Source organism: Acomys russatus, chromosome 21 (assembly GCF_903995435.1).
Source record: "Acomys russatus chromosome 21, mAcoRus1.1, whole genome shotgun sequence".
In the NCBI taxonomy this organism is placed as follows: domain Eukaryota; kingdom Metazoa; phylum Chordata; class Mammalia; order Rodentia; family Muridae; genus Acomys; species Acomys russatus.
This window is the reverse complement of record NC_067157.1, coordinates 27,313,782-27,330,436: the sequence shown is the minus strand read 5'-3', so window position 1 is coordinate 27,330,436 and position 16,655 is coordinate 27,313,782. Positions and strand designations below refer to the sequence as shown.

Here is a 16,655-nt window from a genome sequence, read left to right as displayed (position 1 = left end):
TTATTACTCGTCCATCTCCAAGCTGGTAAAGGGGACCAGCTGGATGACTTCTCTATGATTATTCAAGAGACTGACAGCAAAACGGGGTCAATAATAATCTATCAAAGTTCAACATCTCTAGGCTTAAGCTCTAGTCAGTGACACTCTCTCATGTACAAGGGGGAGGTGTTTGAATGTCATTTCCAAAACCCATCATGAATCCATATATGAGCCTAAATAATTTGGGGATGAGGATCAGTCTTTATTATTTAACTCAGCCTAACATGAATATTGTGAATAAAAATGAGAAAGTTAAGAACAGAAGGCATGCAGGTTTATGCAACACAAACTCTGACTTCCACCATAAATTATATGCATTTAGCAGTCCAAGTTTAATTTGAGAATCAAGTGTCACAGCTTCCTCAAGTCTCAGGAATAAGAAACAATTTACTCAAGAGACTTGATATCCAAGACCCTTGTAAGTGTCACGCTATTAGCCAACTAGTATCAAAGCTTTGGTTCTTAAGTTTTAAACTGAACTGTTGTATTTTATTTACATGAAATTGCATTGATCCATATTTTTATCATTGCTCCCAATTAATTAACACATGCTCATCTTTTACTTCATGTCTAAACCATCCGCACAGATCCACTTGAGTTGTGCTTGAGAAATAAGTGCCAAACATCAATAAATAACTATCTATGAAATGGACAGGAACCTTTGTCACAATATCGAGAAAATAATAGTGATAAGAAACCATATCCCTTTATCTAAAAATTGCTAACTAGACAAATAGCAGATGCAAGGTATAATTTCAAAAATGAAAAATGGCAAGAGGTACACTACCTGCTGTAAATCCAGAGTAATTGTTACATAATGGTATTCAACTCCATTCTTGATACTGGGACTCTGCCACCAAGTGTTCTTGCCATCGATAGCATTTGTGATAGGGTGTCTCTCTGTGGAGTTGGCAGCAGCATGAGAAAGGAGAAGAGATTAAATAATGAGGTTATAGCTGTCTCTTAAAAAAAAAGGCAAAACAAAGATGAAGAGGTATAACAAGCCTATGGATATCAAGCATTGAAAGGAATAATTCTTATCTTCACAACAGCTCTGTGGTTTCATAGTTCTACACACCATGCAGGAAGCCATGAGAAGCCTAAGCCACAGAGTACTAAACACTGGCTGCCAGCTACAATGGCCAGCCTTAAAGCTACCTCCAGAAACTAAGTGCAATGAAATACTATAGAAACCCAACTGGTATGCGGATCATTCGATAAAGGAAAACTCTCCTGTCAGAAAGATGCTCGAACATTGCCTGTTCACACATATTCTTTATGGCGGAGACTTGGGAAATCTAGTATATATGTGGCTTTAGTATAAAATAATGTCATTTCTACCTATGAGATTTTTTTGTAACAAGTCTTTAACTTGACACCTTTCTACCATGATTAGAAACTATAGTGAGAGATTGTATCACTAATTCCTGAGGAGGAATCTAATCAACATTGGGAAGCCAGGAGACTAGCACATGAAACTCCAGTGTACCAACCAATCACAGGCTTTCCCTCCCAAACCCAATCCAGATAGATTTGAAGAAAACTTATTGTGGGTTGCAAAGAGAGACTGGAGACAAGAAGGATGTGTGGCCAATGCCTCCAACCATGACTGTCTTTCACTATAGGTCTCTTCTTTCTTCCAAGCCTGGATTCTTGTGTCTTCAAATTCACCTTGCATATCTAACAGAATAAAAATGTCCTCACACCCCACAACCTTGTTATGGTTTGGGTTGTTCTGCAATCTTTTCTCACATGTCCGAGGTTCTGAGTCCTTTCTCCTCATCTAAATATGTACACACCACACATGGCTGAGGATGACAGGAATGGCGACTGCTGGCATTCTTGCTTTTGTTCTCAGGGCTGGGGTAAAATTGCCTGAGTCTCTCAGACCTCACATGGAAGCTAGGAAATCTGCTTCCTGAAATTTGCTCCCCACAAAATGCCATGTAATTCTGAGGCACAGTGTGGTGGTTAATTTTGGTTCTGAACCTAACCCAATCTGGAATCAACTAACAGACAAGCTGCTGACACACCTTTGAAGAAACATGAATGTACCTTCCAACGGCAGCCCAGATCAACGGAGGTCTAAGAGGAAAGTTTCATGCTTTTTGCCTCGTTGCCTTTGCATTTCGCTAGCTGGTTTGTCTACTCTCTTGCTGCCTCTATGTGGCCTCTGCTGTTACATACAGGATCCATGTTCTTCAGGCTTCCAATATTCACTGAAGATCAATGGCTCTCCAGGATCCTCATTCTTCCCCGCAGGACTTCAGTACCAGGTTGGGACTGCTAACTGAATGGCTACTGAAGACCCAGCTTCTCTCACATGAAGGAAGCCATTGTTGGCCTATCCAGACTGCATTGTGCAAGTCAACATTAGAAATGTCCCTTTAATGTATACGCATTTTACAAGTGCTGTTCTACAGAGTCCTGAAATAATTTGTGTAGCTCCAAGGATCAATGATACCCTCTTAATTTGTCAACATAATACAGGAGGCAGGATATGTATTTTGTCTAATGATATGGGATGAAACACCACAAGACTTGAGGTGTAAAAAACAGGCATATAAAATGCTAGCTCTTTCCTGGCTCCACCATTTAGTATTTAACTAGCCATGGACAAATGACTTAAATTCCATTTTGTCCCTAAAATAGGAATGGCAAACTCCATGCCTATTTTCCATTACTTTCTAGATCCTTAACTAGCAGGAAAAAAATTAAATCAGAAAAAAAAAAACAATATGTATGTAGGAGATTTAGGGGTTAATATTGTAATCCTACCCTCAGAACTTTAAAGTAACAATAATCTTGAGTGTAATTTGCCTTCATCTGATGTAATCATAAATTCAAAATTCATCCATGAATTCAAAATGTATTCATAAATTAATGCATGTTTAGAAACCTACAATTATCCTCAAGAATAATAATATAAGGAAAATTCAGTGAAAATTATCCTTTACTCTTTTATCATAGAATATGTTGCGTTTATTGACCTTATTAGCCATAGATCAGTGAAAACATTTGAGTGGGATTTCTTTTTTTGGAGGGTTGCCTATGAATGCTGCCAGTATGAGGAAATACATGTGTAGTGCTGGAATAAATTATAAGCCCTTATAGAATGTGCATTGTTAACAATCTTACAAACATATTATACTTAATAAAAATGAAGATAAAAATCAAGAAAACTATGGTCTTCACATATATAAAAATTATCTTCCAAATAAAAACTATAGTTTAGTCAGTAAGCACTTATTTTGTGAGCACAGCAATCCCCAGGCATCCGAATGCTGGACCTGTGGAAGAATTATCCTCACATCTCAAAACCTGGTTACAACTTGACCTGTGTTGGAACTTTTTCCAGGTGAGTTCTTGGGGCTCCCTGACTAGCCAACATAGGTTATTTGGCAAGCTCAGAGCCAATGCTAGACCTTGCCTCAGAATCAAAGGTGGACAATACCCAGTGACCAACACTCAATGTTATCCTCTGTCCTTTTCACATGCAATAGGACACGCAGAGCACACATCTTTGTACTCGCATACGTGTGCACATTCATGAAAGAATGTTTATTAAATTTGCTTTGATCAGCTAGCAAAAAAATGTTTGTGTTAATTTTATTTATTTAGACTTCTATATAATATTCAACTAAAAAGATGAGTTTATGTCTGATTTTTAGTCTGGATATAGCAGTATAGGACAGAATGGTAGGACAGAATTGCTGCTGGTAAAATTTCAATGCAGCTACATTACTTCATGGACTTGACTTTGTACCAAGTCTTATCACATCAACAGCCCATTGTGATGAGGCATCCTGTCTCATTAATAAAAAGAAAGCTGATGGATACAGTTAATAATTAGTGCCAGTTGGATTCTGTTGAATCCAAGTATGATGTCATTTCATAAAAACAGCAAACAACAGAAGTATAACTAAATATCAACAAATGTCTCTGATCATGTGAGTGGATGCAGAAATCAGCACACTGGGAATCAGAGCAAATACATGAAGTATTTTTGGCATGGCCCTTATGGAAAAACAAATGAAAATATTCTCCCCACAGTAACTTCCTAATCCTTTTTGTTGTCATTGTTGTTCTCATGTGTGGAATCAAAGCACTCATGCAAACGCATTTCCGAACAGAATTTATAGGCTTTACGTAATTGCCAAGAGAAGCTGTTTAAATGGGGATATTGATATTTGCTACCTCAGGTCAAGTTGACTTGACATTTAACCAGGAAAAAGATGGGAATATGAATCAACAATTAGCCATAATTCCCACTTTAATAATTACAAGTAATTTGCAAATACTGATTAATTGCTGGCAGAGTTCCCTTACTTAAAAAAATATAGAAACATTATTATCCTTGAAAAGAATGAGTTGCACATGTCAAAGCGAGAGCCAACTGCATCTGAAAACTGGCTGGGGGGATCATAAGGCAGTCTTCTCAAACTGTTTATATTTTAATTAAGAGGCACAAATTATTAACAGCCAGAAGGGTCAAATTTCATTTTCTTCTTCGCATGGTAAGTAAATGCAGACCTTGCAGATTTATTCTAGAAGGTCCCTGAATTTGTGGAAATTTATCATCTGTTACTATAACTTTTACTCACACATATTCACATAATTTATTGCCAAATTCTTATTGCTGTCAGGGTTTATTCTTTCTGAGCTTCCTGTATCAAAGTTGATTTGGGGATGTAATGAAGCTGCTCACAGTTAAAAGCAACACAAAGTAAATCCAAGCTGGGACAGGTTGAAGAGACTACAGGTGAGCACATGGAGACAGCCAGAGCCCTCCTGTACACTGTCCTTCAGAAAAAGAGTCACTTTTGGCTTTGATGTGAAGTCCTGGTGAGTCTACACCAAAATATAAGGATCTTCCAATGAGATGCAAGAGACCCCAAACACAGACTCTGCTGGGCAAAGATGGAGTCATTCATTTCTCCAACCAGGGGTCTCCACTCAATTACCTCCCATCTTTAATTTTGCAACATTATTGCTGCTTCTAGAATATTACTCACTTCCATCTTTCTCTGTTTTGCATAAAACATTTACATATTTAAATGTATTTATATATTTAATATATTTAGACCATTATATACAGCACATTGTAATTTCATATCTAATGCATGTCATTACACATAAATATAATGCTGTAAACACATTTATCTTTCTAATTCTCTCTCTTTCCTACCCTAATCTAAGCACACGGCTACACATTCCCGCCACCCTGTGTCCAGCATTCCCCTACCGCCTTGTCCAGGCTTCTAGGCTCTCATGTCTTAATGAACAGTTTGAGCTCTGTCCATGAACAGATGACAATTTCTGTCTATCAGAACTCATCTCTAGTCCCAGTGAATGTATGTGTTTTTATCTATCAGTATATTTCTTCTCTGGCATTTTTTTTCTTTCTCACCTTTCTCTTCTTATCTCTTCTTCACCTATTAACCTCTTTCGTCCATATTTGCCTAGGCTCCCAGCTTCCTCATGCTTTCATCAGCTAAACCTTCTGTTACAGCGGGAGTGAATTTATGACCCTCTTCTCTCACAACACACCTCTGTCCATTAACCCTTGGCTCACTGACTGAAGAGCGGATTATACTTTATTCACATTGGATCTCAAGAACAGTGTCTAGAAAACAAGTAACCAATGAACAGTTAAGCCCCACGTAAATCAACACATCCCCAAAGAGCATTCTGGACCCAGGGAGCCGAGTAACTGCTCCAAAGCTTCAACTAGTGAAGTCCCCTCGGTTACTGAACTGCTGTATGTATGGTACAGAAATGTTTAAAGATTTACCAGGAGAAGCCACAAAAAGCTTACAGTAAAGGAAAATTCTGGAATTCTTAAGCTCACAAGTCCTCTGGACTTAATGCAATTTGGCCTTAATGCCTTTTTATTATTGATTCTATTCAGTGTTGTACAGATACATGTACAGTACGTACGGGAGGGATGGCTGCTGTTTTGATTGCAGATGCGACACTGAGGGTTCCGCACAGGCTGTCCAGGGACATGTTCCACCAACTTGCAGTACATCTCAGGTCCTTTTTCCCCACATGTAGCATTGGTTGTGATGAGCGCGTTAGAAGCGAGATTCAGGACAGCAGGAAATAAACCTGGAAAAGAGTGTCAAATAAAGGTATGCCACATCGTTTTGTTTTGTTTGCTATATTTAAAGGTACGGTCTAGTTGAGATATTTTTCAGGGAATTAAATCAATCTGAAATGAAATAATTAGTGACTGAACACCCTACTTAAGTCAACACACTGCATCAGAAGTACGCTATTAAAAGAACATTTTTTAATACTTTCTGTGTTTTAAGATGTTGCCATAACATTTAGCCTCTAACATTTAATTTAAATAGCCATGTCTCAAACAGACATTTAAAAATAGCCTTTATGGGAGGTAGAGAGACCTGGCCTGTCCCCTGCATACCCCATTCTGTATCCAGTGCCCCATCCTGTCCCGGAGGTCCTCAGCAGCCACCTCAGAAGACAGGTGAGATCTCCCAGTGCCAGGCTCCTGCTTGCACCAGGCTTACTGGGCAAACAGCAGCAGTGGGCCAGGCCTTGCTAACTGCATCTTCCATCTACTAGAATTCTCCCTTACCTGCATTCCCAGAAGCCTATGAGCCACTGGGACCATCAGGTGAGAATCCCCTTTACCACAGTTCCCAGCCTCCACTGTCCTCCCAGGAAACCTAGCAGCAGAGAAATCTGCCACAACCTGCGTACCCCATTCCGGGTCCAGTGCCCCATCTCTGCCCAGGAGGCCCTTGGTGGCCACCTGGGGAAGACAGGTGAGATCTCCAAATGTCAGCTCCCTGTTTGCACTAGGCCACTGGGCAAACATAGCAGTGGTGACCTATGCCGTGCTACCTGACCTCATTCCTATCTGCACTCTCGGAGGCCAGTGGGCTCCAGGGACCACCAGAACCTCGGTTGCTGAAGTCCCTTGTCAGCCATCTGTGCAAGACAAGTCTACAACCCCTGCAGGCTGCAACGCAAACACATCAGTGGCGAGCTATGCCTGGCCCCCTACTCCCTCCATCTACTGGATCTCCCACCTACGTGCATTCTTCGAAGCCTGAGCATCCCAGGGACCAGCTAATATCAGAGACAACTAGATGGCTAAAGGCCAGCTAAAGAACGCAAATAACAGCAGCCTGAGCAATATGTCAACACCCGAACCAAAGTATCATTCTACAACAAGCCCAGGATATCTCAACACAGCCAAAGCTCAAGAAAACAACCTGAAATCCAGTCTCCTGAAGATGATATAGGCCTTTAAATACGAAATGAATAAATCCTTTAAAGAAACACAGGAAAACACAATTAAACAGGTGAAAGAAATGAATAAAACTATCCAGGACATGAACATTGAGGTAGAAGCAATAAAGAAAGAACAATCTGAAGGAATCCTGGAGATGGAAAATTCCTGACCAAAGAAGTCCAGGAAATCTGGGATACCATGAAAAGATTTAACCTACAAATAATAGGAATAGAAGGTGAAGAGTCCCAGCTCCATGGATCAGAAATATTTCCATCAAAATCATAGAAGAAAACATCTCCAACTTAAAGAAAGAGATGTCTACAAACATACAAGAAGATATAGAACACCAAATGGACTGGACCAGAAAAGAAAATCCTCCTGTAACATAATAATCAAACCTCAAATCTACAGAACAAAGAAAGAATCTTAAAGGCTGCAAGGGCACAAAGCCAAGTAACATTTAAAGGCAGACCTATCAGAATGACACCTGACTTCTCACCGGAGATTCTAAAAACCAGAGGGGCCTGGACAGATGCCCTGCAAATCCTAAAAGACTACAGAGGTCAGCCCAGACTACCATACTCAGCAAAACTCTCAATGAATACAGATGGAAAAAAACAAGACATTCCAAGACAAAGCCAAATTTCAGCAATATCTATCCACAAATCCAGCCCTACAGGAAATACTAGAAGAAAAAAAATAGCCTTTATGTAACTGATATGATGGCATTATTCAATTGGAACCTCCTGTATTTCATGTCAGCTATCCAAATCTCCATACTAAGCTATAAACACGTGTCGTGTCTATACAGGTATGCACCTATATTCTTCATGGTACTTTATGTCCCAATTCCAGTTAGTGAAAGCTGCTACCACAGCAGCTTCACGTGCAGACTGGAGATAACACCATGGTAAGGGCCCTTAGAAAATGATTTGTTACTGGTTTCTGTATCACCAAAACTTTACGACAGCCATAGTAGTGAATGATTATAGGCCAGAAATCACTGCTCTGGAGCTAATGGAGAGACCTGGCTTATGTAGGCCCATCTCCATGCAGAGTTTAAGAAGTCTCTTGTTCCATCTGATAGCCCAGTGGAAGTTCTCCCCTGGCACTTAGTGATGCCAGTTCTGCTGCCTACATGTCTCCAGTCTGCATTTCATGAACCTCCTCTCAGTAATAACACAGAAAAGACAATTGCCAAGGGCCTTCTTTAACTGAAACCTCATCACGGGGAAGATGTATTTGAGAAGACAAATAAGTAGACTTGATCTGTACATGGAACATTCTACCCAACCACAATGACTCAGCTCTGTACATGTACCCGATACGTCTCTATCATTTCGGCTTTTGACAAAAAGCTCTTCTTGACTATATTTTATGCACGGTGTTTTGCTGAGACCCCAGGACTCACTAGCTTATACATGTTTTCTGCTTTGAGTTCAGGCATTGGCACATGGTGAAGACACATTTAGAATTCAGCATATCTGCAAGAGGGACAGATGATGCATATGCTGGCTCATAAAATCAGTCTGAGCCAGCCGCCTATGTTAGTAGCAAGCTTCTCTACTGATGTACATCCAAAACATGCTAGCTACTATTCTGTCCACATCTGCCATCGCTCTAGTGCTCTTCGGCTTTGTGGATTCATTTGTGTCACAAAGCAGTCATGTGATCTGCATGCCACTTTTCCTCTACTTTACTAAGCTGCTAAACAATTTGGCCAGGAGACTGCTGGCAAGCAGCAGGCTCGTGCCTCACATCCCAGGCATCTGACCCCAGAGTCTAGCCTGTTACTACTGTCCACAACGTGATGTGAAACATACACTTTGTGTTCATTTGTAGCCTTAGTTGACATTAGAATTGCACTGGGAATTTTTTAAAAGAGGAAAACCAGAAAGAGTATTTAAATGTGTTTGTATTTAATTACTGGATTTTCTTTTCAATAAGAAGAATAATTTAACACAGAAAAATATTTTTAAACATTGTGATCTTTTGGGGTTTTTGTTGTTGTTTGTTTGTTTGTTTGTTTGTTTTCCTCGAGACAGGGTTTCTCTGTGTAGCCTTGGCTGTCCTGGACTCACATTTAGACCAGGCTGGCCTTGAACTCACAGAGATTCGCCTGCCTCTGCAACCTGAGTGCTGTAATTAAAGGTGTGCACTACCACGCCCAGCTGTAATCTTCATTGTAATCAGTCTCAAAACTTTTGAAGCAGTAAAATAAATTAGTAGAATCTAAGTGATGCCTCAGCTCTCATATATCAATCCTCAGTTGCTACATGTAAACTTTACCCTTGCTCCTGTTCCCACACTCTCTAAATACCCATCTCCCATTTGCCAAAGAACCACCCTCCTTAACGTTCTTGTCTTAAGCTTCTTTTCAGCTAAGAGTTACTTGACATTTACAACTTTTCCTCATTTTCTAGCATTTTAACATTTACTTCTTTTACTTATTCCCACTCACTAGGTCAATCATTCTGTTAAGTTGTTCATCTCTACATCCTTGTGCCCTCACACAATGAACCATTCTATCCATGTGATATGGACAGGGTATATGATCTCTGCTCAGAGAAATATTAGCCAGTCACAAAAATATCACATATACTTCACGAAAACAACACAGAGTATTTTGTGAAAAGTGAAGAACTAACACAATGCATTGCATTTTTCATCTTGTCTTTCTACATGCCACGTAAATCTTATTGGAGATAGTCTCACCATTTTCTGAAGTTATGAAATTGCAAATTTTAAATAATTAGTCTCCAGAGAACTATTTATATATCTTAGACATTTTATTCCCTAGTTTAGTAAATTATATATGATGAAATAAATAACATTCATCTAGATGCCTTTCTTCTCTCTCATTCTGCACCATTTTGTGCTACTGTACAATTATTCTTTCATCAAAGATATTTTGAGCACTCACTAAGCCATATATCCACAAAGTTGAGAAGGACTAAGATGAGTTTTATGAAGGACAGAAATACACTTGAGCTCTTTGGAGAAAGTGAAGCTTATTTTGTAGAAAAAACACAAGAAAGGAATGAGCGAGTGTGCCAGGCAGAGGAACTGATCTCTGGGTTGGACTCTGTTGACAATCTGTATGGTCACTCTGAGACAGTCCAGGCATTTGAAACTGCCTTTGCCTTAGCACATTAGAGAATGTAATTGGATAGGTATGTGACATGGACATAGATACATGGATACATGTACTACACATAAAATAAGCATAGTGGTTCATTTGTCATTACTGACAATTTGTTTTCCTTTTCCCCCACTTCTTCAAATATTTAATTTAAAGTATAAAATGATAGTTAAAAAGAAAAACATATGTTTGGTTTTCTGTTTGGGAAAAAGCTAGGTAAGTAAGCTCTGGCTAATGCCTTCCAGGGAAGCCAGATTATGCATACAAAAGGTACATCTGGCCTGCTGTGATCATGTCTAAAATACACCCAGGATGTTGCGAATTTGATTTCTGCCATTTTTGGCTCTTCCTTAATGGATTACTAGTCCTGAACTTTATATGAATGCTGGTCTTGTCTATGACTATTGACAAACCCCTTCTACTCTGAAGTGGTGCAATCCTATAGGACTTAATCTGAGAGCAGAGCTGTGGCATCCAAGGCCAAAGCTATCATGAAAAATAGAACAGAAAGAGAGAGGCAGGAAAACACATGTTAGTGCATATTCTGTGTTTATAATATAGAGAATTGAATTCCATGCCATTTTCCCACTGGACATATGGATAAAATGAATGAAAAAGAGGTAGCCATGAGAGCATTGCAGGTGCCAGGTGACTGCACTTTCCAAAAGCAGTGCCATCCAAAGAAAATAAGTGACATAGTTAAGACTGACAATGTAATTTGAACCCAGCTCTTGAAAGCTCAGAATGCTTGATGAAGACTCAGACCCGAATTCTCTGAAAATCTTATCAATTTATATACTTCACAAAATAAAAAAATGTAGTTACCACTCCACTATTGCTTTATAGGGTTTTAAAATGTCATACTAAAGATATTAATACAATTTACATTTGGCATCATTCACTGTTTTCATTGACTTGTTTCTACTATATTTATTGATCATATACTCAAAATTAACCTCTTCACAATATAATTGCCTTGCTTCAAGGTCAAGGAGCAGCCCCTTTATCAAGTTTTATCACTATTTTGCTATTTGTTTTTATTTTAATCAGTAAAGTGTATTGGTCTTAGAAGATCCTCAATTAGTTGCTAATGACTAATTCAAAGACTAGGTCGATACTTGAGCTTTTATTGAATATTTGGTGTGTCATATTATGGATTACAATGCATTTTCATTATATGATAAACCTATTAGGCTCTTCTTACTTATTCCCCCTCAAAAGCATCAGGGTGATATTTATTGTCATATTTGAAATGGGTCACCAGCTCAGATTATGTAACCATTAGGAGTGTAAATGAACTACAAACAGCTGATGAGCATTCTAAGAGTATTGACTTGGAGGCTTTCAGTTCAATTTGAGATTCTGTAATTTTAATAACATAAAACCCAGTGGTTATTATCTATATAAGCATGATTGATGTTTTTCTCAGTAGACTAAATAAATTTAGTTAGATTTGCAGTTGTAAAAAGCAAAGCCCAATGGAAACCAAATGAATATTTATCTTCTATAAATTACAATATGCATACTACTACAAAGTAATGGATTTAGTTTTCTAATGTATGTATTTATAGAAAACTTGGGAAAAGTTAAATCTAAGTAAAGGAACAAATAATAAGTTTTGCTCCCTTATGGCAAAACTTACTTCAAGTTCAGTGGTTTTGTGGGCAGATGTAAACTGCTTGTTCATAACGTGGCATGTCCATACATGTTGGCATGATGTCCATGCCAGTCAATGAGTCACACCCCACCTTTCAAGGGTGGATGCATTCTTAAGCCTATTTAAGCGACTTTTAAAAAAAGGGGAGAGGGGAGTTAGTTCTGATTGGACCAAAGCTTCCATAGATAAAAGCTGTAAATTCCCTAAATTTCTGACAGTCTAATGACATGGGAGGTGCTGTTGAGTCTGAGGAACCCTGAGTACCAAAGGCAGAAGACAAGCGTCTGCACACAAGAAGGAAATGACATGGCATCGATCGTTTCACAAAACCTACAGTTCCACTTCCTGGGAGGATCAAAGAGCAAAGCTGAGGAGCCACCATGGTGTGCAATGGTGATGGAGGAACCACAGAACAGAGAGGGTCACAGGAAACTTGCTCTAAACCTGCTTCCAAACCATGGCCAAGGTTAGATGCCAAAGACTCCTCTAACAGAGGCCAGATAGCTACGCAAAGTGATAAGTGTGGTGTGTGTGTATTGCATGCATGGGCATATGTTTGTGTGTGTGTGTGTGTGTGTGTGTGTGTGTGTGTGTGTGTGTGTGTGCACCTGTATGCGTGTGTGCATGTGGAGGCCAGAGGTCAATACCAAGTGTCTTCCTATGCTGCCTGTGAGAGCCAGGCTCTCCATCTGAGCCTGAAGCACACTGGCTTTCCCATACTGGCTGGCCAGAGAGCTTCTCCCAGCACGTGGGTACTGACACATCCTCTGTGCCTAGCTGGATATAGATGCTGGGAATGCAAATTCCGGTCCCTTTACTTGAGCAATAAGCCTTTAGCTGACTGAGTGGTCTCTTAAGCCTGAAAATTAATTTTATTTCCAAAGCACTGCCCTGTCTCATCCCGATTCATCTAAATGAGCACTGTCCTCACCTGCCCTTTGACCCCTGAGTCACATGCAAAGTGTCCTGCTCCCTTCCTGTCTGTATGTAGTCATGGGCCCACTTCTCCGGTAGCTTCGCAGGTTCTATGGTTCATTTTCAGACAGTTTACTGCAATCCGGATCCCTGCCTTCTTCTAACGCCTGTATTTCTTCTGATCTCCCAGTAGGTTCGCACTAGGTCCACAGTAGGTCCACAGAATCCTTCTGATCTCACAGTAATACATTTCCCAAGGTTCGAATAATCCTCTTCCATATACTCCTCTCCGAAGTGGAGTGCTTTCATGAAGACCACCCCTAAAAGGTGCCCAATTCAGTCACTTTTATCCACCAAATTTCTACCTTTCTCTTCAAATGGCTAATTATCAGCCAGTGTGAATTGCAATCTGAGGAAACCAGAAATGCTGAAAAAGTACTTTGTAAATGTTTATGTCTAACTTTGCCATTGTAAGTTATCTACTTTCAATTCATTAATTTTTGTCTCCTGTATAACTTTAACTACGTACTATATTTTATATACATTGTATCCTTACCTTGCAACCATGGTAAGGGCCACCTGGCTAGTCTTTCTGTGTGAGTTTGCACTCCTACATTTCTGCCATTGTCATTGAAGGGCTCTTTCTTTTTAAAAAATCCTATTGCTTTCCTGCTTTGAGGCATTTGTGAGTTGCCTGTTGTGGCCAGCTTAGTAAAGTAGCCAGATTCCATGGCTGGCTACATATTAGTACCAACCTGCATGCCTTCCTGTATGCAAGTTGGCTGGTGCCCTTCTGTTTACAAATGCAGCACATGTTTTAAAACTCCCTTTGTGAAACTGCATTTTGTCCTTTCCACAAAGCTGTGTAATCTACTTATCTCATGACCTTACTCAAATATTCCTTATTCTATGAACATGTTTCCTGATTTTCCTACATTGAACTTGTTTCCTTCTTGGTGTGGCTTAGTACATTTTATTATAAACCCCATAATGCTTTAATCTGGTGCCATGGATGTCTAGTCTACAATGTGATTGAGTATATAAATAACATGAGCTAACATTAATACCACTGAAATTAAAATGTATTATCTGAGAAGAAAAATATGCATTATACAATCCTTCTGGAGAGGACTCATACCCACAAAGCCCATAAATTTATAGGAGCCTTGGGATGATAAAAATTATGGAGCTATTTTGATATGTTAGCCAGATGAACAAAAAATTGAAGGAAAATTTTGCACTAATTGAAAAATAAAGGAAATTTTTATCATGTCTTTCTGTCCTCCATCCCTGCTCTATTTCCATTATGTTTTCTATTCTTCTACAGATGTCAAAATAGACAAATACATATACACAGTTGTTTCACTTAAATATTTATGGTGATGGTAGGGGGTGGGATGGGGGGAGGAATACAGTAAATTGCCTGTTGCCTGCAGCATGATAGCTAGATTTCTTGCGACTCTGAGCATTTGTCAATAAAGTCCAACCTAATTCTTTGCAGAGCCACTAATCACAAGTGGTTTTTAAAAGATACAACAGTAATAGAATGATTATGGTGATGTAGAAGCCACAAGGTCATTTAACAGTTGGATTTTAAAGTGAAAAACTTGTCTCTTGTTTTCCTTTTTCTTTTCTTTTTTCTTTTTTTCATATTACCTCTGTGTAAATTCTGTTAAACCATTACTTTAAAATATCATTGTAAAAATAGCTAATATTCCTAGTGCACATACTAAAGAAAATTTAATGTTATGGGTATTAATACTTCCAGACATGCTTTTCTTTGCTTTGAGCTTAAATACTAAATGAACTAAATATTGTGGAGTATCTGCTTTTATGCTCCTTATGCTTAGCCTAACACTGTGCAGTCAAAGGCATGTATATGGACATATACACATGTGAATATATATTAATGTGTGTGTCTGTATGTATATGTGTGCGTGTGTGTGTTCAGTTGTTCAAAGCATGCTTCTTGTTAGTTTTTGTATTCCAGCTTGAAATACCCACATTAATACATGTAACTGACATCCAATGGTGTTTGGAGGCTTGCTGAGAAAAAACACCCTTGAGTCACCAAAACAACTCTTTTCACTATGGTCATTTTAATGGTGGAGTTCAGTCGCGTATATTTATAACACATGGCAGACCTCTGCCTCCCTCCTTGCCAGTTCCTCTTTTCCTGTCACCATAGTCAGGGTACACTGTATTTCTCCTCTGAGCTCTTACCAATCCCCTATCACCTCTTGAGAAAAAAAAAAAGGGGCTGTTGAGTAGGGCTGTTTGAATGCTTCTAATTTTCCATTTCAGTTTCTAGGTCTGTAGAGTATTTTAAAATATATCCATGCATGTAAACAGAGCTGTTTGAAAGTGATGCACTATTTAAAAGACAAAAGAGAACACGCCAATTGCAAATGTTCTAAGATGTGTCAAGGAAGTGAAAGAGACACTTGTCTGCTGAAATCCTAGCTATGTGGGTGTGCAGGAACACACTAGTATAAAACAGAATTGGAACAAAACACAGTGTTGAAGAGAATGGCTCCCAGCTGTGCGCCGCAGGAAGTAGCTTAATGCTCTCTCTCCATCCACAACACAGATGAATAGTTTTATAGAACTGAAAACATCAGCCCAATTTGAACTAATAGCTGTCCAGACACACAGAGTTTGTGAGCTAGGGAGAAAAAATAACATCAAATCTCGTTGGCCAGAAACAAATAAAGGCTAGGAGACAACGTCTCCAGCCTGCTTCTACGACTTGCAAATTCCTGACTTCATATTGCCCTTTCAATTTTTTTAGCTTAAAAAAAAAAAAAAAAAAAAAAAAAAGAACATTTCCAAAGTCTCTCTTCTTGTTTTTTTTTTCACCAGCAACAAACAAACAAATAAAAAGTAGTTTATATTCCTCTATGGAATTAATTTTAATATCTGAGTCAGTTTTTAAATAGACAAAGATGAAATATTCAAGTAGGCTTTTCTTTTTCTCATCACTAACAGAGAAATAAGCCAGCCATGATCCTGTGGACTGCCATTGGTTATGTGCACGACCAGCTGAGAGGTACCACTATTAACCTGCATAACAGATAACCATAAAAGGGCACCATTCTCTTCATTAAAGCAGAATTATCTTATCAATCTGGTAGGGCCTAAGATTTATATACCTAAGAAAATAACTGTCACTACAACCCAGATACCTTGGTGGGAACACTGATGTACACAGAACGTCATAATTGTGTATAGCGGTGGTTTCCCATGGTGATGGTTGTATGTCAGTCTATCCCAGTTTCTGAACAGACGTCATGCAATCTACTCTAACCCATGCCATGTACTGCTTGGCAAAGTGCTTACTGGAATATACTTCTTGAAGTAAAAAAAAAAAAAATCAAATTTAACAAGATATCGTCATAACTAGATTGAATGTACTTTAACCTCAAGCTGAACTGCCCTAGAAACAGGTCTCCATCATCCTCTGCTCTCCCTCCTTACCAGGAGCCTGCTGTCCTGCAGACACTGCCCTGCTTTCATTTCCAGTCTCCACAGAAGCCATGGACATCCTATCTGCCACCTGGCAAACCTGGAATCTACCCACTGTTTTGTTTGGGTTTGGTTATGTTCTTCCTGTAGGGGAATCGTGAATAAGCATT

At 39.1% G+C, this 16,655-nt stretch overlaps 1 protein-coding gene across 1 annotated transcript in view; it reads right to left on the bottom strand.

The window, feature by feature from the left end:
* Lama2 (laminin subunit alpha 2) overlaps window positions 1-16,655 on the bottom strand; it is a 570,793-nt gene that overhangs the window by 426,687 nt on the left and 127,451 nt on the right. The window contains 2 exon segments of the mRNA XM_051164111.1: window positions 827-939; window positions 5,980-6,150. Coding sequence (XP_051020068.1) covers window positions 827-939; window positions 5,980-6,150 — 284 coding nt within the window.